Source organism: Schistocerca nitens, chromosome 10, assembly GCF_023898315.1.
Source record: "Schistocerca nitens isolate TAMUIC-IGC-003100 chromosome 10, iqSchNite1.1, whole genome shotgun sequence".
In the NCBI taxonomy this organism is placed as follows: Eukaryota; Metazoa; Arthropoda; class Insecta; order Orthoptera; family Acrididae; genus Schistocerca; species Schistocerca nitens.
This window is the reverse complement of record NC_064623.1, coordinates 143,800,072-143,827,710: the sequence shown is the minus strand read 5'-3', so window position 1 is coordinate 143,827,710 and position 27,639 is coordinate 143,800,072. Positions and strand designations below refer to the sequence as shown.

The 27,639-nt window shown below is 45.0% G+C and overlaps 1 protein-coding gene across 1 annotated transcript in view; it reads left to right on the top strand.

Moving 5' to 3' along the window:
• Positions 1-27,639, top strand: part of LOC126210099 (fasciculation and elongation protein zeta-2) — a 465,381-nt gene that overhangs the window by 392,676 nt on the left and 45,066 nt on the right. The window contains exons 3-4 of the mRNA XM_049939235.1: positions 1,286-1,450; positions 22,937-23,045. Of these exons, the coding sequence (XP_049795192.1) occupies positions 1,286-1,450; positions 22,937-23,045 (274 nt within the window). The remainder of the gene's footprint in view (positions 1-1,285; positions 1,451-22,936; positions 23,046-27,639) is intronic.

Sequence of the window (27,639 nt, the reverse complement as noted above, 5' to 3'; positions counted from 1 at the left end):
TTCAGCATGGTGTAACATAATGTGATTAGTGACACAGGATGTGTTGTTGGTTTAGCGTAATGAGCAGCGTCAGTCTCCTAGACAAAGAATTTTATTGACGGCGGTGGTTCGTTACTTGACACTCCCAAATTTTTTCCCTTAAGATTCGCGTTTTTATTAGGTTCTGACACTTTATTATTAGTTTAATATAAGTATATACTATAATATTTGATGCTATGTAAATATAAGTTCCTTTTTTTGAGGGGTGACTTTATTCGGTAGGCTTAATCTACAGGACAGCTTGCGCTACTTGTATAAAGATATTTTGCTCCTTTTTCTTTTACGCTTCGTAATTCACATGTTGCACGATTCTGCTACTTGGTAGGAACAGTTATCAAGTAAGACTCACCTTGTGATTTTATTAAAATGTGGGAATGATGAAATAATGTTCATCTTAAGCGGAGAAGCATTCCATTGTACCGCACTGTTTGTAATGGATCTTTTATAAGCCTGTGTCCTTATTTATTGGACATGGTACTTTCCTTTTCGTGGACGAAGGAGGAAATGTGCGTTTTAATAGAGCTGACGTGGGAATTTTACGCTCGCCCGTTGAGTAATCAGTGTGATTTACGAACTAAAAACATCCCTCAACTGCCGCTGGAGTGCGTTGCGATCGCATTTACCACGTTGTGGCTCACGTACCGTATGCACAAGTCGCATCGTTCCTCAGCGTTCAGCAGCACGTTGAACTTGGCGCACTCAATGTTAACGTTCGACAGCACGGTCCGTGTGCCGACGGCTTTAGGCACAGCCTGAGGGATGTTTCCAGAATGAGATTTTCACTCTGCAGCGGAGTGTGCGCTGATATGAAACTTCCTGGCAGATTAAAACTGTGTGTCGTACCGAGACTGGAACTCGGGACCTTCGCCTTTCGCGGGCAAGTGGAAGAGCACGCGAAAGGCAAAAGACCCGAGTTCCAGTCTCGGTCTAGACTGCCAAGAAGTTTCACATCAGCATATCTATCAAGTCTCGGCGCCCGCTGCACTTCTGTGAGTAGCAGCATTTTAATTGCAACCACCCAGTATATAGAATACTGGAAGCCATAGTTTCGTTGCCCCTGGATGGGCAGTCTGCGACTGGACCAGGTGACTGTATGAGCCATTTAGTTATACATATGCGCAACCAAATTGGATGTAGTATCACAGTATGAAGAATCAGCGTCAGCAAAGCGAGGCTTTCGCACGTTTGGCTCGCGCGCTGCGCGCCGTACCTCTGTCCAATACTTACCCGTGTGCTTCTCTCGCAGGACAAGCTGTCCCCTGACGAGGACCCTCTGGACCTGAGCTCGGAGGACGAGGCGGTGGCCAGTGACCTGGACATGCACGCGCTCATCCTGTCGGGCCTCAACGCCGACAAGGAGCCCATCAAGACCGCCGACGAGGTCATCCGCGAGATCGACGACATGATGCAGGTGAGCCGGCCGTTTGCTCCCAGCCGAGGACTGTCAGTTATTGGCCCCCCACACGTGGCTGCTACCGTACAGGGCGAGCGTCAACTCTGTCCACTATCATTGTGGTGTGCGTACTGTAAGACCTTCAGTACACACACCATCAGATTATTTGACTTGTCGCTCTAGCGAAGTAGGCGAGTGTCAGCAATATGTCTCGTGGTCTTATCGTGGCGTGTTTATCTTCTGCCGTTAGGTGAGACGATAGAAATGCCACTTGCACGCTTAGAGCAGCAGATTGATGGCGACCAACTTTAAACAGAAGTTAATTAATTTTCACACACATTTATTAAAATAATAAAAAGCGTAGACATTACGTAACTTGATTCTGGATGCTGTTTACAATTGACAATCTGAAGTTCCTTTGGTCTTGGTACATTAATCTTATTCTCACATATCTCTGATACTTGACAAAAGTGTCTATATATTTATCTTCATGGCTATGTACAGGAATATGATAATCTTATTAGGCGCAGACTGAAACTTGACTATAGACTGGTACAGACAAATGCAGACTTAGGTTAGGTTAGTGGTGTTTAACGTCCCGTCGACAACGAGGTCATTAGAGACGGAGCGCAAGCTCGGGTTATCTAAGGATGGGGAAGGAAATCGGCCGTGCCCTTTCAAAGGAACCATCCCGGCATTTGCTTGAAACGATTTAGGGAAATCACGGAAAACCTAAATCAGGATGGCCGGAGACGGGATTGAACCGTCGTCCTCCCGAATGCGAGTCCAGTGTGCTAACCACTGCGCCACCTCGCTCGGTAAATGCAGACTAATCGGAGGTCTGTACACTCGTTATAATACCTCGCGCGTTCAGGTATCACTGCGCGAGTGTGATCCGCGAGGAGAAAAGGCTCTACGTTAGCAGCAATCTCATTGGCTGCGTTACATATTAATACGGGGATCGGCGGAAGCAGAATTTGGTCCATCTCTATGGCAGCGCCATCTCGTAGTGTGGAGATGGACGAGCGCTGCGTCTGCGCTGTTGTGCTTAGCGGGGCACTCTCTAGTGGGAAAGTTGTGTACGAGCTGACTACGCGGAACTATGTACACAACAATTATAAGAAGTTGTTTCTATGCTGCATACAGCTGTGCGGCTTGTTGCAAATGGTAGCTGAACTCGTGGTAAAGTTTTCTATGGATACACTCCCGCATGTGCTCCGTTTGCTGACTGAAGGCGATACTCAATTCCTCTCCGTGTGTTTCACATCATCTCTTTCCTCACCGTCTGTACAGCATCTCGTATTCGTGCCGTAAGAATTTGAATATAAGAAACTGATTAACTAAACGCGTTATCCTTAACGTCAAGAGGGATTACGTCTGGTGAATGAGGTGGTTGTGTACATAGTTCCACATAGTCAGTGTGTACACAACTTTCCCACTAGAGCGCGCCCCACTAAGCACAACAGCGCAGGCGCAGCACTCGTCCGTCTCCGCACTACGAGATGGCGCTGCCATAGAGACGGACCAAATTCTGCTTCCGCCGATCTGCGTATTAATATGTAACGCAGCCAATGAGATTGCTGCTAACGTAGAACCTTTTCTCCTCGCAGATCACACTCACGCAGTGCTACATGATCGAGCGAGGTGTTGTGAGTGTACAGACCTCCGATTAGTCGGTCTGCACCAGTCTGTACCAGTCTGCAATAGTCTGTACCAGTCTGCATTCCTCTGCAACAGCCTGTAATAGTTCTACATTTGTCTGTACCAGTCTATAGTCAAGTTTCAGTCTGTGCCTAATAAGATTACCATATTCCTGTACATAGCCATGAAGATAAATATATAGACACTTTTGTCAAGTATCAGAGATATATGTGAGAATAAGATTAAGGTACCAATACCAAAGGGACTTCAGACTGTCAATTGTAAATAGCATCCAGAACCAAGTTAAGTAATTTTTATGCTTGTTATTATTTTAATTAATGTGTGTGAAAATTAATCCAGCTCTGTTTAAAGTTGGTCACCGTCAATCTGCTACTCTAAGCGTGCTAGTGGCATTTCTATCGTCTGACCTAACGGCAGAAGATAAACACGCCACGATAAGACCACGAGACATATTGCTGACACTCGCCTACTTCGTTAGAGCGACAAGTCAAATAATCTGATGGTGTGTGTACGGAAGGTCTTACAGTACGCATACCACAGTGATGGTCGAGATATTCGACCTTTTCTACCAATCCATCTGTCAGGAAATGAACAAATAACCCCATCTTGTTGAAACACCACCCGTGCTAAAAATTCATTAAGTGAGGTGCAGACTAGAGTTAGAGCACATATTGAAGTGCAGGGTGATTCAAAAAGAAAGGACAGATTTAAGTTGTTTGTTGCGAACTAACTATGAAAGATAGACATGTTGCTCGTGTCACTGGATACATCTACATCTACATCTACATACATACTCCGCAATCCACCATACGGTGCGTGGCGGAGGGTACCTCGTACCACAACTAGCATCTTCTCTCCCTGTTCCACTCCCAAACAGAACGAGGGAAAAATGACTGCCTATATGCCTCTGTACGAGCCCTAATCTCTCTTATCTTATCTTCGTGGTCTTTCCGCGAAATATAACTTGGCGGCAGTAAAATTTTACTGCAGCCTGCCTCAAATGCTGGTTCTCTAAATTTCCTCAGTAGCGATTCACGAGAAGAACTCCCACCCGAGTTCCTGAAGCATTTCCGTAACACTCGCGTGATGATCAAACCTACCAGTAATAAAACTAGCAGCCCGCCTCTGTATTGCTTCTATGTCCTCCCTCAATCCGACCTGATAGGGATCCCAAACGCTCGAGCAGTACTCAAGAATAGGTCGTATTAGTGTTTTATAAGCGGTCTCCTTTACAGATGAACCACATGTTCCCAAAATTCTACCTATGAACCGACGACTATCCTCATTCCCCACAATTGCCATTACATGCTTGTCCCACCTCATATCGCTCTGCAATGTTACGCCTAAATATTTAATCGACGTGACTGTGTCAAGCGCTGCTCTACTAATCGAGAATTCAAACATTACGGGATTCTTCCTCCTATTCGTCTGCATTAATTTACGTTTATCTATATTCAGAGTTAGCTGCCATTCTTTACACCAATCACAAATCTTATCCAAGTTATCTTGTATCCTCCTACAGTCACTCAACGACGACACCTTCCTGTACACCATAGCATCATCAGCAAACAGCCGCACATTGCTGTCCACCCTATCCAAAAGATCATTTATGTAGATAGAAAACAACAGCGGACCTATCACGCTTCCCTGGGGCACTCCAGATGATACCCTCACCTCCGATGAACACTCACCATCGAGAACAACGTACTGGGTTCTATTACTTAAGAAGTCAAGATAGACGAAGGTTCAAAGTTTTATGTTCGCACAGACACTATACCGTAACCGAACATAAGCACCACGCGTTGCTCGAGAAACATCGAATCGGTAGTCCATTTCATTCCACACAAGAATCAACATGTTCCCGTTTAATGAATCGACAGCTTCACAGTTCGATTTCTCAGCTCTTGTAAGAGTAGCTGCCATGGGCGCAACAATGACTTTTATGCACCCCCACAGAAAAAATTCGTAACATTTGAGATCTGGTGACATCGGAGGTCAAAAGCAATGAACGAGAACTTGTTGACCAATCCAACGTTGTGGAATGTGGTGTTAAGATAACGTCGCAACTCAAGGTGAAAGTAAAGCGGAGCGGCGTCAAGCATAAAAATGAAATCATTGCAATCTTCGTGAAGTTGAGGAAAGAACCAATTTTGCAGCATGTCCAGGTATAACGTTCCTGTCACAGGTTCCTCCACAAAAAAGAAAGATCCGTAAACTTTGTGAACAGAAACGGTACAAAACACATTCAGTTTCGGTGAGTCTTTTTCATGTTCGACGACGACGACAGAATATTGTAGCTCCCAAATTCTTATATTATGTTGCTTCACTTTACCCAATGGATGAAACGTCGATTCGTCCGAAAAGCCGGCCAGGGTGGCCGAGCGGTTCTAGACGCTACAGTCTGGAACCGCGCGACCGCTACAGTTGTAGGTTCGAATCCTGCCTCGGGCATGGATGTGTGTGATGTCCTTAGGTTAGTTAGGTTTAAGTAGTTCTAAGTTCTAGGGGACTGATGACCTTAGAAGTTAAGTCCCATAGTGCTCAGAGCCATTTGAACCAACTTTCTCTGGAACCGCAAGACCGCTACGGTCGCAGGTTCGAATCCTGCCTCGGGCATGGATGTTTGTGATGTCCTTAGGTTAGTTAGGTTTAACTAGTTCTAAGTTCTAGGGGACTAATGACCTCAGAAGTTGAGTCCCATAGTGCTCAGAGCCATTTGAACCATTTTTTTGAACCAATTTTCGTCCGAAAAGATAAGTCGTTTGCGAAAAGTGTCCTCTACCATATCCTGGATAACTGAAATACGAAAATTTGTAACTTATGTTACGGTGCCGGGATGTAATTGCTGTAGTAACTGCAACTTGTGAGGCTTTATATGCAGGCGTCATTACAGAACACACCACAGCGTTGTCTGAGCAAGTAGAAGTTCCTGGCTTACCCGTCTTGTGGACTTCCGAGGGCTCCGTGTGAGCGCATCTCGTTTCGCTCGACATTTTCATCATACGTGCGTGGCCGACCAATGCTCTTCTCTTTGCATACGCAACCATCCTCCGCGGATTTTGTATACCAGTCATAAATCTGGTTGTCCAGAGGCGGATTCTTGCTGAATCGACGGCGGAATGCACGTTGACAATGCATTGACATCGCGCAAATTCCAACACACAAAATCATTTCTGTTCTGGTATATTCTCCATGTCGCCACAAAAAAACAACATCGCAGCTGTGTCAAAACTTTGAACCTTCCTCTACCCAGTAACATGCGCAATGTATATCTATCTGTTATACTTAGTTTGTAATAAATAACTAAAATCTGTTCTTTCTTTTTGAATCACTCGGTACATCCATTAAAACTGCACGAGTTACACTACCACTATTACCAAACCGCATAGCTGTACCTAGAAATAATTTTTTGTGATCAGGGCGAAAACTTCATGTCGACCCTGTATTACAATGCTGGAATCTTCCAGGCAAATCCTATGCTCAGGTAGTGAGCTTCTTGAATCACGGTGCTAATGCCTTTTCGTCAAGTCGGTATGTATTTTTTGATTGACTTGGCGTTTAGTTTAATGGAATAGACAGTGTCTTGAAAGGAAGATGAACATCAACAAAAGCAAAACGAGAATAATGGAATGTAGTCGATTTAAATCGGGCGATGCTGCGGGAATTAGATTAGGAAATGAGACGCTTAAAGTAGTAAATGAGTTTTGCTATTTGGGGAGCAAAATAACTGATGATGGTCGAAGTAGAGAGGGTATAAAATGTAGACTGGCAATGGAAAGGAAAGCGTTTCTGAAGAAGAGAAATTTGTTAAATCGAGTATTGATTTAAGTGTCAGGAAGTCGTTTCTGAAAGTATTTGTATGGAGTGTAGCCATGTATGGAAGTGAAACGTGGACGATAAATAGTTTAGACAAGAAGAGAATAGAAGCTTTCGAAATGTGGTGCTACAGAAGAATGATGAAGATTAGATGGGTAGATCACATAATTAATGAGGAGGTATTGAATAGGATTGGGGAGAAGAGGAGTTTGTGGCACAACTTGACTAGAAGAAGGAATCGGTTGGTAGGACATGTTCTGAGGCATCAAGGGATCACCAATTTGGTACTGGAGGGCAGCGTGGAGGGAAAAAATCATAGAGGGAGACCCAGAGATGAATACACTAAGCAGATTCAGAAGGATGTAGGCTGCAGTAGGTACTGGGACATGAAGAAGCTTGCACAGGATAGAGTAGCATGGAGAGCTGCATCAAACCAGTCTGAGGACTGAAGACCACAACAACAACATAAAATTCATAGAACTAATAAAAACTTCGAGGTTTGCACAGTGTCATTGTAACTGTCAGAGGGGGAAAAGGATTTGCACGATCAGTCTAACAGAGGTTGTAGGCTAAGGTGACGAAAGTCGTGGGATTGTGACGTGAACATGTAAAGATGGCGCGGCAGTATCGCGCACACTAGGTATAAAAAGGTAGTGCATTGGTAGGGCTGTCATTTTTACTCATGTGATTCACGTAAATACGTTTCTGACGGAATTATGGCCGCGCGACGCGAATTAACACACTTCGAACGTGGAGTGTTACTCGCAGCTAGACGCATGGAGCATCCATTTCGGAAATTGTTACGGAATTCAATATTCCGAGACCCACACTGTCAAGGGTCTGTCGAGAATACCAAATTTCAGGCATTACCTCTCACCACGGACGACGCAGTGGCCGACGGCCTACACTTAACTACGGCGTTTGCGTAGTGTTGACAGTGCTATCAGACAACGATGTCGGTTGGACCCTAGACGACTGGAAAACTGTGGCCTGATCAGAGGAATCCCGATGTTTTGATGGTAAGAGCTGATGGCAAGGTTCGAGTATAGCGCAGGCCCTACGGAGCCACGCAGCCGAATTGTCAACAAAGCTATGTGCAAGCTAGTGGAGGCTTCATAATGTTGTGGGCTGCATTTACATGAATCAGTGACTGAAAATGGCTATAAATGATGACTAACTGAAACCCTAAGCTGCCGACAGGTGTTGTTGATGTACCTCGATGTGGACAGCTGAAAATGTGTGCCCCGACCGGGACTCGAACCCGGGATCTCCTGCTTACATGGCAGACGCTCTATCCATCTGAGCCACGGAGGACACAGACGAATAGCGCGACTGCAGGGACTTATCCCTTGCACGCTTCCCGTGTGACTCACATTCCCAACTGTCCACAATTCTACATATGTAATGTACCTTATAGACATTTGCCCATCCACTCATTACTCGCGCACGCTTTGGCGATTCCCGTAAGAGTTTGGGCAACCTGTGCGCATTCGCACAGACGAAGGGCATTGGCTGGGTAGCCTTTAACTATATATATGAAGACAGTAACTGTTCTCGAAAGAACAGATACTGTTTGTTGTGGCGTAGTAAGAGAACCACGCCACTTGGAAGTAGCCGAAAGGCACGCGTTACTGACGCAGGCTAGAGATAGGTCTGAAACAGGATACGTAATGAATGCTATAAAGAAAAGTACGTAGCTCCTGGAATACTTAACTTTTAATCCATCCTTGTTGTATACATCGTTCTTGATGAGACATGCTTTATACGATAAGTATCAATTGCTATGTAAGGCTAATGGCGCCTTGCTAGGTCGTAGCCATGGACTTAGCTGAAGGCTATTCTATCTGCTCGGCAAAGGAGCTCGGCTTCGTCAGTGTAGTCGCTAGCAAAGTCGTCCGTACAACTGGGGCGAGTGCTCGTCCGCCTCTCGAGACCTGCCGTGTGGTGGCGCTCGGTCTGCGATCACTAACAGTGGCGACACGCGGGTCCGACATGTACTAATGGACCGCGGCCGATTTAATGCTACCACCTAGCAAGTGTGGTGTCTGGCGGTGACACCACACTGTTGATGACCGTGCACCTTTTCCCTGCTACATATGTAGAATTGTGGACAGTTGGGAATGTGAGTCTCACGGGAAGCGTGCAAGGGATAAGTCCCTGCAGTCGCGCTATTCATCTGTGTCCTCGGTGGCTCAGATGGATAGACCGTCTGCCATGTACGCAGGAGATCCCGGGTTCGAGACCCGGTCGGGGCACACATTTTCAGCTGTCCACATTGAGGTCCATCAACATCTGTCGGCAGCTGAGGGTTTCAGTTAGTCATCATTTATTCCAGGGAAAATCTTTACGGTCATCAACAGTATCTGTTCTTTCGAGAAAAGTTACTGTCTTCATATATATAGTTAAAGGCTACCCAGCCAATGACCTTCGTCTGTGCGAATGCGCACAGGTTGCCCAAACTCTTACGGGAATCGCCAAAGCGTGCGCGAGTAATGAGTGGATGGGCAAATGTCTATAAGGTACATTACATATGTAGAATTTTGGACAACTGGGAATGTGAGTCTCACGGGAAGCGTGCAAGGGATAAGTCCCTGCAGTCGCGCTATTCGTCTGTGTCCTCGGTGGCTCAGATGGATAGAGCGTCTGCCATGTAAGCAGGAGATCCCGGGTTCGAGTCCCGCTCGGGGCACACATTTTCAGCTGTCCACGTCGAGGTACATCAACAACACCTGTCGGCAGCTGAGGGTTTCAGTTAGTCATAATTTATTCCAGGGAAAAGCTGCACGGTCATCAACAGTATCTGTTCTTTCGAGAACAGTTACTGTCTTCATATATGAAAATGGCTATGTTCGGCTACATGGAGACCATTTGCAGCCATTCATGGACTTCATGTTCCCAAACAACGATGGAACTTTTATGGATGACAATGCACCGTGTCTCTGAGCCACGGTTCTTTGGGACTGGCTTGATGAACATTGTGGACAATTAGAGAAAATTATTTGGTCACCCATATCGCTCGACATCAATCACATCGAACATTTATGGGACATAATCGAGAGGACAGTTCCTGTACTGCCAACATTTCCGCAATTATGGACGGCTATACCAGGTGTACCGGTATGAAATGAGCGTTAAGATACAAACGTGTCGATAGGGAACATTTGTTGTGAACGAGCCTTAATTTTTTTGTTTTGTTTTGTTGGTATGACATCTGTCAAAGATATTTAGTATACATCAAGTCATGGAACAAACAGCATCATATGTTTTCATGGTGTTAACCATGGAGGTATAAGGAGGGGAGATGGCACCATGGCCGTCTGCTGTACGTCTGTTTGAAGCCGGTGGGCCGCCATGTTTGATTGGTCAAAACAGTGACAGAGCTCTTGTTAGAATTGCGTGTTCTTCATATTTAACGTTATGTCTGCGAAATAATTTCAGATGATGAGTGTTACAATGTTTACATGCATAACACAACGTCAGAATAGCTTTTTCAGGTGTTTTCGTTTTGTTTTTAATGCGTTTTTGCCCCAGCAATACAACTGATTTGGTCTCGTTAACTTAAGTGTTTCTTTTGAATACGAACTTCGAATGATGAAAAATAACAGTGTACAAAGCTCTTTTCAAACTCAAATCACCTTTTACTGTATTTGTGTCGATGTAAACTGAAAGCAGAACCCGAAAGCTATGCAAGTTTACATACCGGATGATATTTCTTACTCGTTTACACACTTATACAAAATTTCATTTGTAAATACAAACATCGTTTGTACTTTGTCAAGAAAAATAAGCATATGAACCCACAGAGCCCTACGAGCTTCATTGATCGGAAATCTGAAATAAAATAAGAAGAAAACAGTTTCACAAAACGTAAACAAGGCCGCACATCTCACGAATATAAACGACAATATTTTACGAACGGGGCCACTTACGCATGGAACGTGATTCCTTTTAACTTGGTAGCACTATTCCAACGGTTAGTACACCCGTAAACAACGCAAACCGGCATTTTAAAATGAAAAAAAAAACCTTCAGCAGCTCTAGACAGTAGCACAATCGGAAACGAGTCTTCTGACCAAACTGCAATGGCGGAGCTCGGTTTCTGTCGGCTTCAAGTTTGTGACGTCATGGCATCTCCCCTCCTTATACATCCATGGTGTTAACAGTGTCGAATTTTGTACCAGAAAGTAATGATTTGCGGAAAGCATTAATTTTTTGTTTTCATTTGAATAAAACTGCTGCAGAGTCGCATCGAATGTTTGTCGAGGTATATAGTGATCATGCTCTATCAGAAGCAACATGCAAAAGTGTTGTGTCTAGACAAGACAGCCTAGACACAATGAGAGGAAGCCGAAAGGCACGCGCTTAAACTCACGCAGGCTGGCGTGAGGTCTGAAACAGGATACGTAATGAATGCTATAAAGAAAAGTACGTAGCATCTGGAATACTTAACTTTAATCCACATTTGTAGAACATCGCTCTTGATGATACATTAATAGAATCTCAATATCAATTGAATACGGCGCCTTGCTAGGTCGTAGCAAATGTAGCTGAAGGCTATGCTAACTATCGTCTCGGCAAATGAGAGCGTATTTGTCAGTGAACCTTTCCTTGCAAAGTCGACTGTACAACTGGGGCGAGTGCCAGAACGTCTCTCTAGACCTGCCGTGTGGTGGCGCTCGGTCTGCTATCACTGACAGTGGCGACACGCGGGTCCGACGTATACTACCGGACCGCGGCCGATTTAAAAGCTACCACCTAGCAAGTGTGGTGTCTGGCGGTGACACCACAAAAAGATATTTTCAACGGTTCAAAAATAATGATTTTGATGTAAGAAATGAAGAAAGTGGAAGACCACCAAAAAAGTTCGAAGACGCTGAATTGCAAGCAATATTGGATGAAGATGATACTTTTGAGTCAGAAGCAAATGGCAGCAATGCTAAATGTTGCACAACAACCAATTTCTGACCGTTTGAAAGCTATGGGAAAGATCCAAAAGTGTGGAAAATGGGTGCCACATGAATTCAATGAAAGACAGATGGAAAACCGAAAAACCATTTGTCAAATTTTGCTTCAAAGACATGAAAGAAAATCAATTTTGCATCGAATTGTTAGTGGCGATGAAAAATGGATTTATTTTAAGAATCCTAAACGGGAAATATCACGGGTTAATCCGGGACAACCATCAACATCGACTGCAAAACCAGATCGATTCGGCAAGAAGACAATGCTCTGTGTTGGGTGGCATCAGAAAAGTGTGGTGTATCATGAGCTCCTAAAACCCGGTGAAACTGTGAATACTAATCGCTACGGACAACATATGATCAAATGGTTCAAATGGCTCTGAGCACTATGGGACTTAACGTCTATGGCCATCAGTCCCCTAGAACTTAGAACTACTTAAACCTAACTAACCTAAGGGCATCACACAACACCCAGTCATCACGAGGCAGAGAAAATCCCTGACCCCGCCGGGAATCGAACCCGGGAACCCGGGCGTGGGAAGCGAGAACGCTACGCACGACCACGAGCTGCGGACAGCAAATGATCAATTTGAACTATGCATTGATCGAAAAAAGACCACAATGGGCCAGAAGACATGGCAAAGTAATTTTTTTACACGGCAATGCACCTGCACACAAAGCAAAACTGGTTCAGGATACAATCAGAACACTTGGCTGGCCCCTTCCGACTACCATTTGTTTTCATCAATGGGTCACGCATTGGCTGAGGAACGCTTAGATTCCTACGAAGAAGTCGAAAATTGGGTGTCTGATTGGTTTGCTTCAAAAGACGAACATTTCTGTTGTCGTGGTGTCCACAAATTGCCAGAAAGGTGGTCAAAATGTATAGAAAAAATGGCTCTGAGCACTATGTGACTTAACTTCTGAGGTCATCAGTCGCCTAGAACTTAGAACTAATTAAACCTAACTAACCTAAGGACATCACACACATCCATGCCCGAGGCAAGATTCGAACCTGCGACCGTAGCGGTAGCTCGGCTCCAGACTGTAGCGCCTAGAACCGCACAGCCACTCGAGCCGGCAAATGTATAGAAAGCAATGATCAGTACTTTGAATAAAATGTTTTTACTTTTCAATTCCAAATTAGTGTTTCATTTTCACAAAAAAACGCTCATTTCATCCCGGTACACTTGGTAGAGGGAGCATGGCTCAATATTTCTGCAGGGGACTTCCAGCAGTCCGTGCCACATCGGGTTGCTGCACTACGCAGAGTATACGGATGTCCGAGACGGTATTGGGAGGTATCTCATAGGTTTTGTCACGTCAGTGTAAGATGGACATCACAAAAGTAAAAAATGGTGAAATTTAATATAGCCCAGTTAAAACATGTGGAGCTAATGGAATTAGTTTAGCAAACGAGATACTAAAAGTAGTAGAAAAATACCTGATGATGGTCAACGTAGAGAGGATATAAAATGTATACGGCATTAGCAAGGAAAACGTTTCGAAGGAAGCAGGGTAATAGAAATTTGCTAAATTTGTCTCGAGTTTAGCCTCGTACATGGTCAATAAACAGTTCTGCAAGGCAGAATATAGAAACTACGGAAGCGAATGGAACAGATTTATTAGAAGGGTTCGGAGAAAATGAAATGCATCTTACAAGAAAGTCGCATACGAGATACTGGAGTGAGCAATCCTGTTGTTCCACTGTTTTGTGGCCAGTGGCTAGTAGGCGCGGTAACAGGTATCGAATTCTGAGAAGTGCTCCAGGAGCGTAACAGGTCGATTCAGTCCAGGGCCCGCCACGGCGTGCCAAACTGCACGCGAGCACCCTGTGCTGGACGCGTGTGGTCACAGTTTCGGCTCTTCTCGGCTTTGCTCGGGCGTTCTCGGAAGTAGACGGTACTGCGCCACAATTCGTTCAGCACTGTAGTGCGGCGTTTTTCGGTGGACGACTTCCTACAGTTTGGCAGAATCGTAGTGTCAGCTCAGTTTACCCTTCGCATTTTGTTTGTCGTATAAAGGATTTCACAGGTCCAGTGGCTGTTTCCTCAGAAAGAGGCATTCCAGCGATCTCGAGCCTTTAAAAATGAATGGGAATGACGGAAGGGGAGGATAAAATTCCCAATATCACTTAATAGGTACAGAATCACATAATCGAGAGGTATTGCAAATTTGGTACGGAACAAGATTACACCGTTTTAAGATTTAGTTGATGATGAAAGAACAAAGAATTACAATGACTTTGAGACGGGATTCATTGTTCCGGACTTCAAGAAGCTCTTTGTGCTACATTTGCAGGCATGGAGCAAGTGATGAAATTGGGGCTACGTATAATAAATTTTCTGAAGTCGAATGCATTATTCCACAATCAATTCAAGAGTTTTCGATGGAAATGAATGAAGGGAATACACGCTATATATAATACTGCAGAGTACGTCGGTTTAAGTCAGGGGGCATGACTGAATACATGTTTGGAAAAGGCAGGAATGAAACGTACAACTTCAAAAAAAAAAAAAAGTGTCAGACCTCATATCTTAAGTGGACTTCATTGCACACTGCCCACAGTAAGATATTGCAAGGTGAGACACAACTAATTTTTGATTTGGTGGCAATGCATGTAAAAAGAAAATAACATAGTGGAAGGGACAAGTTGTGCCAAAAAAAAAGCACCGTTCAGTTCCTAAGCTCACTGGCATTAAAGAAAACGCGATGTCTGAAGAACTCATTGTGGATTTCAAAGTATTACAAGTATAGTTTTGTAACCCTTTGGAGGAAATTGACAGGTTTACATCTGTTTTCCAGACCGTTTGCTGTTTCAGTTGAAAGGGCCTCTGTGCATATACATATGGAACTGACTGACCTGCAGTGTAATTCCCGTTTAAAAGACCAATTCTTTTACACTAACGCTGTCCTAGAGGTCTAAGTTGTTTTCCTCAGGAAAAGTTTCCACCTCTCCATAATGATGTTGCAAATATGATAAAATATTTCGATCTATACAGGGTGGTCCATTGATCGTGACCAGGCCAAATATCTCACGAAATAAGCGTCAAACGAAAAAACTACAAAGAACGAAACTTGTCTAGCTTGAAGGGGGAAACCAGATGGCGCTATGGTTGGCCCGCAAGATGGCGCTGCCATATGTCAAACGGATATCAAGTGCGTTTTTTAAAATAGGAACCCCCATTTTTTATTACATATTCGAGTAGTAAGTAAAGAAATATGAATGTTTTAGTTGGACCACTTTTTCCGCTTTGTGGCCGGCCGGAGTGGCCGAGCGGTTCTAGGAGCTACAGTATGGAACCGCACGACCACTACGGTCGCAGGTTCGAATGCTGCCTCGGGTATGGATGTGTGTGATGTCCTTACGTTAGTTGACTGATGACCATAGATGTTAAGTCCCATAGTGCTCAGAGCCATTTGAACCTTACGTTAGTTAGGTTTAAGTAGTTCTACGTTCTAGGGGACTGATGACCGCAGCAGTTAAGTCCCATGGTGCTCAGAGCCATTTGAACCATTTTTTCGCTTTGTGATAGATGGCGCTGTAATAGTCACAAACATATGGCTCACAATTTTAGACGAACAGTTGCAGAGTGAAAATCTCATTCTGGTAGGTTTTTAAATTAAAATACAGAACGTAGGTACGTTTGAAAATTTTATTTTGGTTGTTCCAATGTGATACATGTACCTTTGTGAACTTATCATTTCTGAGAACGCATGCTGTTACTGCGTGATTACCTGTAAATACCACATTAATGCAATAAATGCTCAAAATGATGTCCGTCGACCTCAGTGCATTTGGCAATAAGTGTAACGACATTCCTCTCAACAGCGAGTAGTTCGCCTTCCGTAATGTTCACACATGCATTAACAGTGCGCTGACGCATTTTGTCAGGCGTTGTCGGTGGAAAAAAAAAATGGCTCTAAGCACTATAGGACTTAACATCTATGGTCATAAGTCCCCTAGAACTTAGAACTACTTAAACCTAACTAACCTAAGGACATCACACAACACCCAGTCATCACGAGGCAGAGATAATCCCTGACCCCGCCGGGAATCGAACCCGGGCGTGGGAAGCGAGAACGCTACCGCACGACCACGAGCTGCGGACTTGTCGGTGGATCACGATAGCAAATATCCTTCAACTTTCCCCACAGAAAGAAATCCGGGGACGTCAGATCCGGTGAACGTGCGGGCCATGGTATGGTGCTTTGACGACCAATCCACCTGTCATGAAATATGCTATTCAATACCGCTTCAACCGCACGCGAGCTATGTGCCGGACATCCATCATGTTGCAAGTACATCGCCACTCTGTCATGCAGTGAAACATCGGTAGAACATTACGTACGAAATCAGCATACATTGCACCATTTAGATAGCTCTCGATAAAATGGGGGCCAATTATCCTTCCTCCCATAATGCCGCACCATACATTAACACGCCAAGGTCGCTGATGTTCCACTTGTCGCAGCCATCGTGGATTTTCCGTTGCCCAATAGTGCATATTATGCCGGTTTACGTTACCGCTGTTGGTGAATGACGCTTCGTCGCTAGATAGAACGCGTGCAAAAAATCTGTCATCGTCCCGTAATTTCTCGTGTGTCCAGTGGCATAACTGTACACGACGTTCAAAATCGTCGCCATGCAATTCCTAGTGCATAGAAATAGGGTACGGGTGCAATCGATACTGATGTAGCATTCTCAATACCGACGTTTTTGAGATTACCGATTCTCGCGGAATTTGTCTGCTACTGATGTGCGGATTAGCCGCGACAGCAGCTAAAACACCTACTTGGCCATCATCATTTGTTGCAGGTCGTGATTGACGTTTCACATGTGGTTGAACACTTCCTGTTTCTTTAAATAACGTAACTATCCGGCGAACGGTTCCGACACTTGGATGATGTCGTCCAGGATACCGAGCAGCGTACATAGCACACGCCCGTTGGGCATTTTGATCACAATAGCCATACATCAACACGATATCGACCTTTTCTGCAATTGGTAAACGGTCCATTTTAACACGGGTAATGTAACACGAAGCAAATACCTTCCGCAGTGGCGGAATGTTACGTGATACCACGTACTTACACGTTTGTGACTATTACAGCGCAACTTATCACAAAGCGCAAAATGTGGTCCAACTAAAACATTCATATTTGTTTACGTACTACATGAATATGTAATAAAGAATGGGGGTTCCTATTTTAAAAAAGCGCAGTTGATATCCGTTTGATCTATGGCAGCGCCATCTAGCGGGCCAACCATAGCGCCATCTGGTTTCCCACTTCAAGCTAGACGAGTTTCGTTCTTTGTAGTTTTTTCGTTTGATGCTTATTTTGTGAGATATTTGGCCCGGTCGCTATCAATGGACCACCCTGTACAGGGTTATTACAAATGATTGAAGCGATTTCACAGCACTACAATAACTTTATTATTTGAGATATTTTCACAATGCTTTGCACACACATACAAAAACTCAAAAAGTTTTTTTAGGCATTCACAAATGTTCGATATGTGCCCCTTTAGTGATTCGGCAGACATCAAGCCGATAATCAAGTTCCTCCCACACTCGGCGCAGCATGTCCCCATCAATGAGTTCGAAAGCATCGTTGATGCGAGCTCGCAGTTCTGGCACGTTTCTTGGTAGAGGAGGTTTAAACACTGAATCTTTCACATAACCCCACAGAAAGAAATCGCATGGAGTTAAGTCGGGAGAGCGTGGAGGCCATGACGTGAATTGCTGATCATGATCTCCACCACGACCGATCCATCGGTTTTCCAATCTCCTGTTTAAAAAATGCCGAACATCATGATGGAAGTGCGGTGGAGAACCATCTTGTTGAAAGATGAAGTCGGCGCTGTCGGTCTCCAGTTGTGGCATGAGCCAATTTTCCAGCATGTCCAGATACACGTGTCCTGTAACGTTTTTTTCGCAGAAGAAAAAGGGGCTGTAAACTTTAAACCGTGAGATTGCACAAAACACGTTAACTTTTGGTGAATTGCGAATTTGCTGCACGAATGCGTGAGGATTCTCTACCGCCCAGATTCGCACATTGTGTCTGTTCACTTCACCATTAAGAAAAAATGTTGCATCATCACTGAAAACAAGTTTCGCACTGAACGCATTCTCTTCCATGAACTGTTGCAACCGCGCCGAAAATTCAAAGCGTTTGACTTTGTCACGGGTGTCAGGGCTTGTAGCAATTGTAAACGGTAAGGCTTCTGCTTTAGCCTTTTCCTTAAGATTTTCCAAACCGTCGGCTGTGGTACGTTTAGCTCCCTGCTTGCTTTATTCGTCGACTTCCGCGGGCTACGCGTGAAACTTGCCCGCACGCGTTCAACCGTTTCTTCGCTCACTGCAGGCCGACCCGTTGATTTCCCCTTACAGAGGCATCCAGAAGCTTTAAACTGCGCATACCATCGCCGAATGGAGTTAGCAGTTGGTGGATCTTTGTTGAACTTCGTCCTGAAGTGTCGTTGCACTGTTATGACTGACTGATGTGAGTGCATTTCAAGCACGACATACGCTTTCTCGGCTCCTGTCGCCATTTTGTCTCACTACGCTCTCGAGCGCTCTGGCGGCAGAAACCTGAAGTGCGGCTTCAGCCGAACAAAACTTTATGAGTTTTTCTACGTGTCTGTAGTGTGTCGTGACGATATGTCAATGAATGGAGCTACAGTGAATTTATGAAATCGCTTCAATCATTTGTAATAGCCCTGTATATGTGTGTGAACGGCTTATTGATTACGAACCTGAGTAGAAAATCAGTGAAATTGTCTGCTTCTGCCTTATGTCGACAGTTTGTACCAAATCAAAATCATGTTACGTCTTCATTGTGCAAAAAAAAAAAAAATAACAATGGTAACTTGTTTTGTTTGTGGTTTATGTTGTTGAATAAAAGAAACCAAGTTGTATGCAGTGTGACTGCATTACCACGTAAATGTGGTGCTTTCGCAGTTTCCCTCTTCTTCGCCTCGTCACACCCAGACAGAGTGGCGTGGTGCTGGGCGAAGTGTACAGCCAGATGTTGATGATGTTTGGTTTGTGGGGCGCTTAACTGCGCGGTTATCAGCGCGCCCGTACAAAGTCCCGATTTGTACACAGTCCAATCTAACCACTGTTACGAATGATGATGAGGATGATGATATGATAAGGACAACACGAACACCCAGTCCCCGGGCAGAAAAAAAACTGCAACCCGACCGGGGATCGAACCCAGGACCCCGTGATCCAGAGGCGGCAACGCTAGCCACTTTTTCTAAAAAAAATCTCATTTTGTTCGTTTTCGTTCGTTGCATTTGCTCGGGGCGGACGTCGCAAGACACCCGTTTCACTTCGTCGTTGACCCATTCACTCAGTTTTTTTATTACAGAGGGCAGCTAACCCTCTGACCGAACACCCTGAGTGCCCAGTGCCCAGTGCCGGCCCCAGTAGACCACGAGCTGCGTACACAGCCACGTGGGAGAGCTACGGCTCACGAGCGAGAGCACTGCTCACGTGCCAGATTCAAAAAATGGCTCAAATGGCTCTGAGCACTATGGGACTTTACATCTGAGGTCATCAGTCCCCTAGAACTTAGAACTACTTAAACCTAACTAACCTAAGGACATCACACACATCCGTGCCCGAGGCACGAATCGAACCTGCGACCGTAGCAGCAGCGCGGTTCCGGATTGAAACGCCTAGAACCGCTCGGCCACACAGGCCGGCCACGAGCCAGATTCTCGGCCGTTCCACCTCGGCAGCCGTAAGGCTTTGCACGTCAGGAACTGGCGGACTGAACACAACCCCTCACAGAAAAGTCAAGCTGGGTTAGCCTGGTGACCGTAGCACCTCGATATCGGACCGGCTCTACCAATCCAGCTGCTCGGCATGATTTCGTCCAAGGCGAACAGTTGTTCTGCTAACACAAAATATCGTTTATGAATGCACTGCAGTACTACACATACCCGTCTATATACAGGGTGTTTCAAAAATGACCGGTATATTTGAAACGGCAATAAAAACTAAACGAGCAGCGATAGAAATACACCGTTTGTTGCAATATGCTTGGGACAACAGTACATTTTCAGGCGGACAAACTTTCGAAATTACAGTAGTTACAATTTTCAACAACAGATGGCGCTGCAAGTGACGTGAAAGATATAGAAGACAACGCAGTCTGTGGGTGCGCCATTCTGTACGTCGTCTTTCTGCTGTAAGCGTGTGCTGTTCACAACGTGCAAGTGTGCTGTGGACAACATGGTTTATTCCTTAGAACAGAGGATTTTTCTGGTGTTGCAATTCCACCGCCTAGAACACAGTGTTGTTGCAACAAGACGAAGTTTTCAACGGAGGTTTAATGTAACCAAAGGACCGAAAAGCGATACAATAAAGGATCTGTTTGAAAAATTTGAACGGACTGGGAACGTGACGGATGAACGTGCTGGAAAGGTAGGGCGACCGCGTACGGCAACCACAGAGGGCAACGCGCAGCTAGTGCAGCAGGTGATCCAACAGCGGCCTCGGGTTTCCGTTCGCCGTGTTGCAGCTGCGGTCCAAATGACGCCAACGTCCACGTATCGTCTCATGCGCCAGAGTTTACACCTCTATCCATACAAAATTCAAACGCGGCAACCCCTCAGCGCCGCTACCATTGCTGCACGAGAGACATTCGCTAACGATATAGTGCACAGGATTGATGACGGCGATATGCATGTGGGCAGCATTTGGTTTACTGACGAAGCTTATTTTTACCTGGACGGCTTCGTCAATAAACAGAACTGGCGCATATGGGGAACCGAAAAGCCCCATGTTGCAGTCCCATCGTCCCTGCATCCTCAAAAAGTACTGGTCTGGGCCGCCATTTCTTCCAAAGGAATCATTGGCCCATTTTTCAGATCCGAAACGATTACTGCATCACGCTATCTGGACATTCTTCGTGAATTTGTGGCGGTACAAACTGCCTTAGACGACACTGCGAACAGCTCGTGGTTTATGCAAGATGGTGCCCGGCCACATCGCACGGCCGACGTCTTTAATTTCCTGAATGAATATTTCGATCATCAGGTGATTGCTTTGGGCTATCCGAAACATACAGGAGGCGGCGTGGATTGGCCTCCCTATTCGCCAGACATGAACCCCTGTGACTTCTTTCTGTGGGGACACTTGAAAGACCAGGTGTACCGCCAGAATCCAGAAACAATTGAACAGCTGAAGCAGTACATCTCATCTGCATGTGAAGCCATTCCGCCAGACACGTTGTCAAAGGTTTCGGGTAATTTCATTCAGAGACTACGCCATATTATTGCTACGCATGGTGGATATGTGGAAAATATCGTACTATAGAGTTTCCCAGACCGCAGCGCCATCTGTTGTTGACAATTGTAACTACTGTAATTTCGAAAGTTTGTCTGCCTGAAAATGTACTGTTGTCCCAAGCACATTGCAACAAACGGTGTATTTCTATCGCTGCTCGTTTAGTTTGTATTGCCGTTTCAAATATACCGGTCATTTTTGAAACACCCTGTAAGAAAACATAATTGTAATTACTTTTCTGCTGGATGAGTGGCACTACCTTCTCTTGGTTCGAGACTTCTGCTCACGCACATCTTGAACTGCAGACTGTGTGCATTTTCCTTGTGTTTTCATTTGTTTACTGTCAACTCCAGCAAGTGGACAAGTTACTCTACCGGCGGTACCTCCACTGACCAGGAAACTACTTGGGCTCGAACAAACAGATCTGTATGAACGTTTGGCTACAGGACCATCATGTAGCTCTGAATGTGCTGGCTGGTGTCGTTTTTCTGCAAAACTCTGCAGTCATGCTCTAGATATCACTGTAGATGTAATTGTAGACGCCATACGCAATGCAGCAATCTTAACTATAAATGTAAATGCGGAATGTCGATAAAATGCTCCGAGCAATACGAATGACTGCAAAATGCACAGTGAAGAAATGCAAGTTGATCGCATGGCTTATTTGCACATTCTAAAATATCAGTGTTGAATGCCACGTCAGTTTAGGGTATCTTTTCAGAAGCTTGTCGTATGTGTTGAAACCTCTTACGTAATAATCATCGTACATGTTCTCCAGTGTGTTGTCATCAAACGCCGTGATGCTACTTGCAACTTTAACCTTCTTCTTGAGAGACGGCTGGTATTCACTGTCACTGCTTCCATCGCCTCTTCCCGCACTCGCCGTAGCACTGCCGTCTGCAATGAGTTGTTCGTCATTATTATCCCTATCATCATCATTATGTGTTAGTGTTACAACAGTATCTGTTTCTAACTTATGCTCATATTTCTGCACTATAATAGATACCAGAAAACATGAGAATGATTCGTCTTCTACACCAATGCCATCTTCACGAAGAAGGGTTCTTCGTAACTTCATCTCAACCAATCGCAATACATTAGCAGAATTGATTACCAATCGCCGAGTCATCTGACGCTTCAATACACAAATAATGCCACAAGACGCAACTTGAGAGGCACACTGCACCGTCCCTACTGGTCCCGACTGGCGTACCGCCAGGACAGTGTGCAGTGCGGCACGGCATACGAAGAGGCCTCTAACGGACGACTGCAGAGTTTTGCAGATGCGGGAATATCACTAGTGCAATAAGAGACCTTTACACTATTTCTCACACGATTTTGGTGTATTTGCGTTTGATCGAGCCCAAGTACTTTCCTGGTGAGTGCTAGTATCGAGAGTCAGAGTAAGTTTTGCGTTGCGTTTTTGAGTGGGTCTTGAGGGAGTGGATTACAGAATAAAAAATATTGTGTACCACATAAAAAATACTTACCAAACAAAGTTACACGAAAATCAGTGATGCTGCTTAATGTCCCTGTCATAGCTAAACAAAATTGCCTCGGCACATTTTTTTTTTTTTTCCTTCTGGGCAAAAGATTATTTGGAGTTGTCAAACTGTGTGTAGCAACATGGAAGGGAAAAAGATATTAACTCTATACAAAAAACGTGAAATTGTTTACTTGATTCCATCATACCACTAGAAGTTGTTAAACTAAACTACCATTAATTTTTAATACTGTACCTTGTCCCCTCTGCTTTCCAGGAGACGCCATCCACCGAATGCTCGCCTGATTCAGACTCATTCCTCGACTCCACCGACGCCCTCGACTCGCGAAGCAAGGAAGTGTTGCAGTCACCTCTCTACGAGGACAGTAAGTTCACGTGCTACGTATCGTCTGCTGTTCAGGAAAGAATCGTAGCAACAATTTTAACTTGTTAATACTGTTGTGACTTAGATGTAGAATGTTGGAAGTGTAACAGTTGATACTTCTTGATATTTTGCTCGGAGGCGTTTCTTTTGGGCCCTCTGCCCTGTGTCTGGACCGATAACGTAACGTTTTGCAAACAAGAGTGTTTCCGCTAGAGATGGGCAAACTCGTTCATCCTTGGGAACTAGTTCACTGCTGATCGTTCTTTTTTGGGAACCGTTCATTTTTACTCGTTCACCGTTCATTTGTGCTTGGTATATGGTTCTTATGAAAAACTGAAAACTAGTAGTGTAGGTGACTGAAGGATGGAGGGCACCAAGAGGGGGCACTTGCCTCCCCCCTGGAGTATAGAGTTTTTATTCATTACAGAATTCTTACACACTTTTAAGAAGTAATTTCTGTGATTCTACACAACCTCTCGTTTAGCCAACCTTAGCCTTGTGTGGCTGATCGCAGGGAAATAATATAGGGTGGCGCACGGAAAACCTACCCCGAGTACAGACTGCTCGCCAATTACGGACGATGTGTTGCCCGTTACGAACAGATAAAACAAACAGACAAACACGCAATAATTAGGCAGTGAAGAAATAACAAGCTAATGCAAGCAACAATTGCGAAACAATCGATGACGATGTGTACAGAGGTGGAGAAGAGAGCATGAAAATCTCACGCGACGCGCATGGGCTATAGCTCATGTAGTCATGTAAACCTGTTGTTGACTGTTTCCCAACTTAATAGACCACAAGTGTCTTGTATAAAATTCTTCGTTTCGACTTCCACCACATAGCTATGCTACGTTGTAAACAATAATCGTTTACCCCCTATATATACTTCACGTTGTCTCTGAGGTAGTAGCCGAAGTAGACACTTTATGGGAGCATAAAATAAAATGTGGTTTTCTCATACTTGCGTCACATGCTTAGTAAAAATTAGATTTTTATGTTGCATTATTAAAGTTAATGAGTAATAATAATAATAATTAAGTTCGCAGTAATAAAGTTTTTGGTTTGAAAGCTCCTTCTGAACAAATGTTTTTGATATAATAAGTAAATACGATTTTATCGCACTCTATGTCTTTTCAAATGGAGAGGCAGCGCTTTTCCCACTGAGCCAAAATGACCCACAACCCACTTTTTATTTTTTTTTTTTTTTTTTTTTTTTTTTTTTTTTTTCCAAAGAAACCAAACTAGCAGGTAATGCAAATTGGAAACAACCAAACTTAAAAATAATTAGAGCCTTCCTAAATGTAATGTTTTGTATATGAAAGATACACGAAAATCGTTTTATATGAATTTTCTTACACTAAAAATTAAGCAAATTATTGGAAGTTAGCTGCTAAATCAAGTCGATGAAACCAAAAAATATATGAATAACAAAAAAAAACTTGCCTTGTTATGTTCAAAAATGGTTCAAATGGCTCTGAGCACTGTGGTCATAAGTCCCCTAGAACTTAGAACTACTTAAACCTAACTAACCTAAGAACAGCACACAACACCCAGCCATCACGAGGCAGAGAAAATCCCTGACCCCGCCGGGAATCGAACCCGGGAACCCGGGCGTGGGAAGCGAGAACGCTACCGCACGACCACGAGATGCGGGCCCTTGTTATGTCTTCTGCTGTTTATCGATATAATGAAGTGAGCTGATATGCCCTTTTGTTACCTGAAAAGACGTACCTATTACATACAACGTAATTTTTATGTAATTTACGTAACTATAAAATACTTTTGATTACCGGTCGTGGACACTGAATAGCCAGAACCAAGTGCAAGATCAGTTTGGAACACATGTAAAATTGGCGAGCGCAGTGAACGAAACGAACAACTGGATACTGAACTAACTAGGAGCAGTCGGCAGTGGAACTGAGACAGGTGGTCATGCGAAGAACGACGAGTGCGGCCGAGGGAGACCGAGACTGAGACCGAGCACGCGACCGAGGCTGGAACGAGAACTGCCGAAGTGACCGTCGCGACCGAAGTGAACTAGTGAACTATGAACCGATCGTGCCTCGTTCCCGGGAACTATAAGTAGACCGCCGCGACCGAAGTGAACTATGAACCGATCGTTCCTTGGAATTCGTTCCTTGGTCCTTACGTTCATCTTGGTGAACCGTTCCTTTGGACCCGTGCGTTCGCGAACTACCCATCTCTAGTTTCCGCACTGGGCTTTCGACAATGTTGACAGTCTTTCGAAATTCTAAGTTTACCAGATATAAATATAGGGGGGGGGGGGGGGGGGGCGTAGTGCTATACACAGCCTGTACAGAAACGAGTCTGTACTTCTGGGTGTTGAAAGTAATGGAACGTAAGAAATAGTTGTGAAGAGAGTAACACAGGCTTGGAGTCTATCGCTGATGTTATTCAGGACAGACACCAGGCACCCGTGAGCGAGGACGGCTCTCCGTACTTTCAGTGCGGGTGCGCCATACAATACGAACCTCTGCGGGACTTGGCGAATGCTACGAGCAGTGGGGCTGATGGATAGGAGAGCCATTTGCATGTGACAGGTGGAGAATTTGGGTCGGACGGGAAGTGTGTCCGGATGGACGAGGCGATTAAGGCAAGGCAACCGTTCTAAAGGAGTCAAGCATCCGTGTTCGAGTCCCGGTCCGGTACACATTTTCAGTCTTCGCCGTTGATGTATTTAAATGGCAGCAGACGGTCGACTATCACGCTTTCTCTAAATCGTGTAACTCACACGGCCGCAGCAGTACCTGTCGTGTGTGCTCTGCCGGACGTTATCTTTTCTGAAAATACACTACTGGCCATTAAAATTATTACACCACGAAGATGACGTGCTACAGACGCGAAATTAAACCGACAGGGAGAAGATGCTGTGATATGCAAATGATCAGCTTTTCGGAGCATTCACACAAGGTTGGCGCCGGTGGCGACACCTACAACGTGCTGACATGAGGAAAGTTTCCAACCGATTTCTCATACACAAACAGCAGTTGACCGGCGTTGCCTGGTGAAACGTTGTTGTGATGCCTCGTGTAAGGAGGAGAAATGCGTACCATCACGTTTCCGACTTTGGTCCGATTGTAGCCTATCGCGATTGCGGTTTATCGTATCGCGACATTGCTGCTCGCGTTGGTGGAGATCCAATGACTGTTAGCAGAATACGGAATCGGTGGGTTCAGGAGGGTAATACGGAACGCCGTGCTGGATTCCAACGGCCTCGTATTACTAGCAGTCGAGATGACAGGCATCTTATCCGCATGGCTGTAACGGATTGTGCAGCCACTTCTCGATCCCTGAGTCAACTGATGGGGACGTTTGCAAGACAACAACCATCTGCATCAACAGTTCGACGACGTTTGCAGCAGCATGGACTATCAGCTCGGAGACCTTGGCTGCGGTTACCCTTGATGCTGCATCACAGACAGGAGCGCCTGCGATGGTGTACTCAACGACGAACCTGGATGCACGAATGGCAAAACGTCATTTTTCCGGATGAATCCAGGTTCTGTTTACAGCATCATGATGGTCGCATCCGTGTTTGGCGACATCGCGCTGAACGCACATTGGAAGCGTGTATTCGTCATCGCCATACTGGCTTATCATCCGGCGTGATGGTATGTGGTGCCATTGGTTACACGTCTCGTTCGCATTGACGGCACTTTGAACAGTGGACGTTACATTTCAGATGTGTTACGACCCGTGGCTCTACCCTTCATTCGATCCCTGCGAAACCCTACATTTGAGCAGGATAATGCACGACCGCATGTTGCAGGTCCTGTACCGGCCTTTCTGGACTCAGAAAATGTTCGACTCCTGCCCTGGCCAGCACATTCTCCAGATCTCTCTACAATTGAAAACGTCTGGTCAATGGTGGCCGAGCAACTGGCTCGTCACAATACGCCAGTCACTACCCTTGGTGAACCCGTTTATCATCTGCATTTCTTCTTGGTGTAGCAATTTTAATGGCCAGTAGTGTATTTGTCTGGAGTGTAGCCCTGTACGGAAGTGACATGTGGACGAGAAACAGCTCAGAAAAGAACAGAAGCTTGTGACATGTGGCGCTACAGAAGAATGCTGAAGACTAGATGCGTAGATAGGATAATTAATGACGAGGTACTGAATCTAACTGGGAAGAAGACAGCTTTGTGGTGCAATCTGATTAAAATAAGGTATCGATTGGTAGGACAGAGCTTGCGGCATCAAAGAAGAGGTGGTAATTGAGGGAAGTGCAGGAAACTGTATAGGGAGGCTGTGGCTCGAATACAATAAGCAGATGGACGCTGTTGCTGGTTGCCGCATCATGCAGAAGGTGAAGAGATTTGCACGGGATAGACCAGGACGGAGACTTGCGTCGAACCGGTCTGCGGACAGAAGACCACGACACGTTTGTGGTGCACTCGAGACGAGCGCGCAAGCTGACGTTATACACAGTGTTCCGAAACTGTTCGGTCGAATTAATGGAAGAGGTAGAGAACATCAAAACAAATTTGGTACATTTGGTCCCTAACGGCAATTTCTGATGCTGGGGACGATTTACACAGAAAGTGGCAGCAGTACCATTCACCGGCACCGCT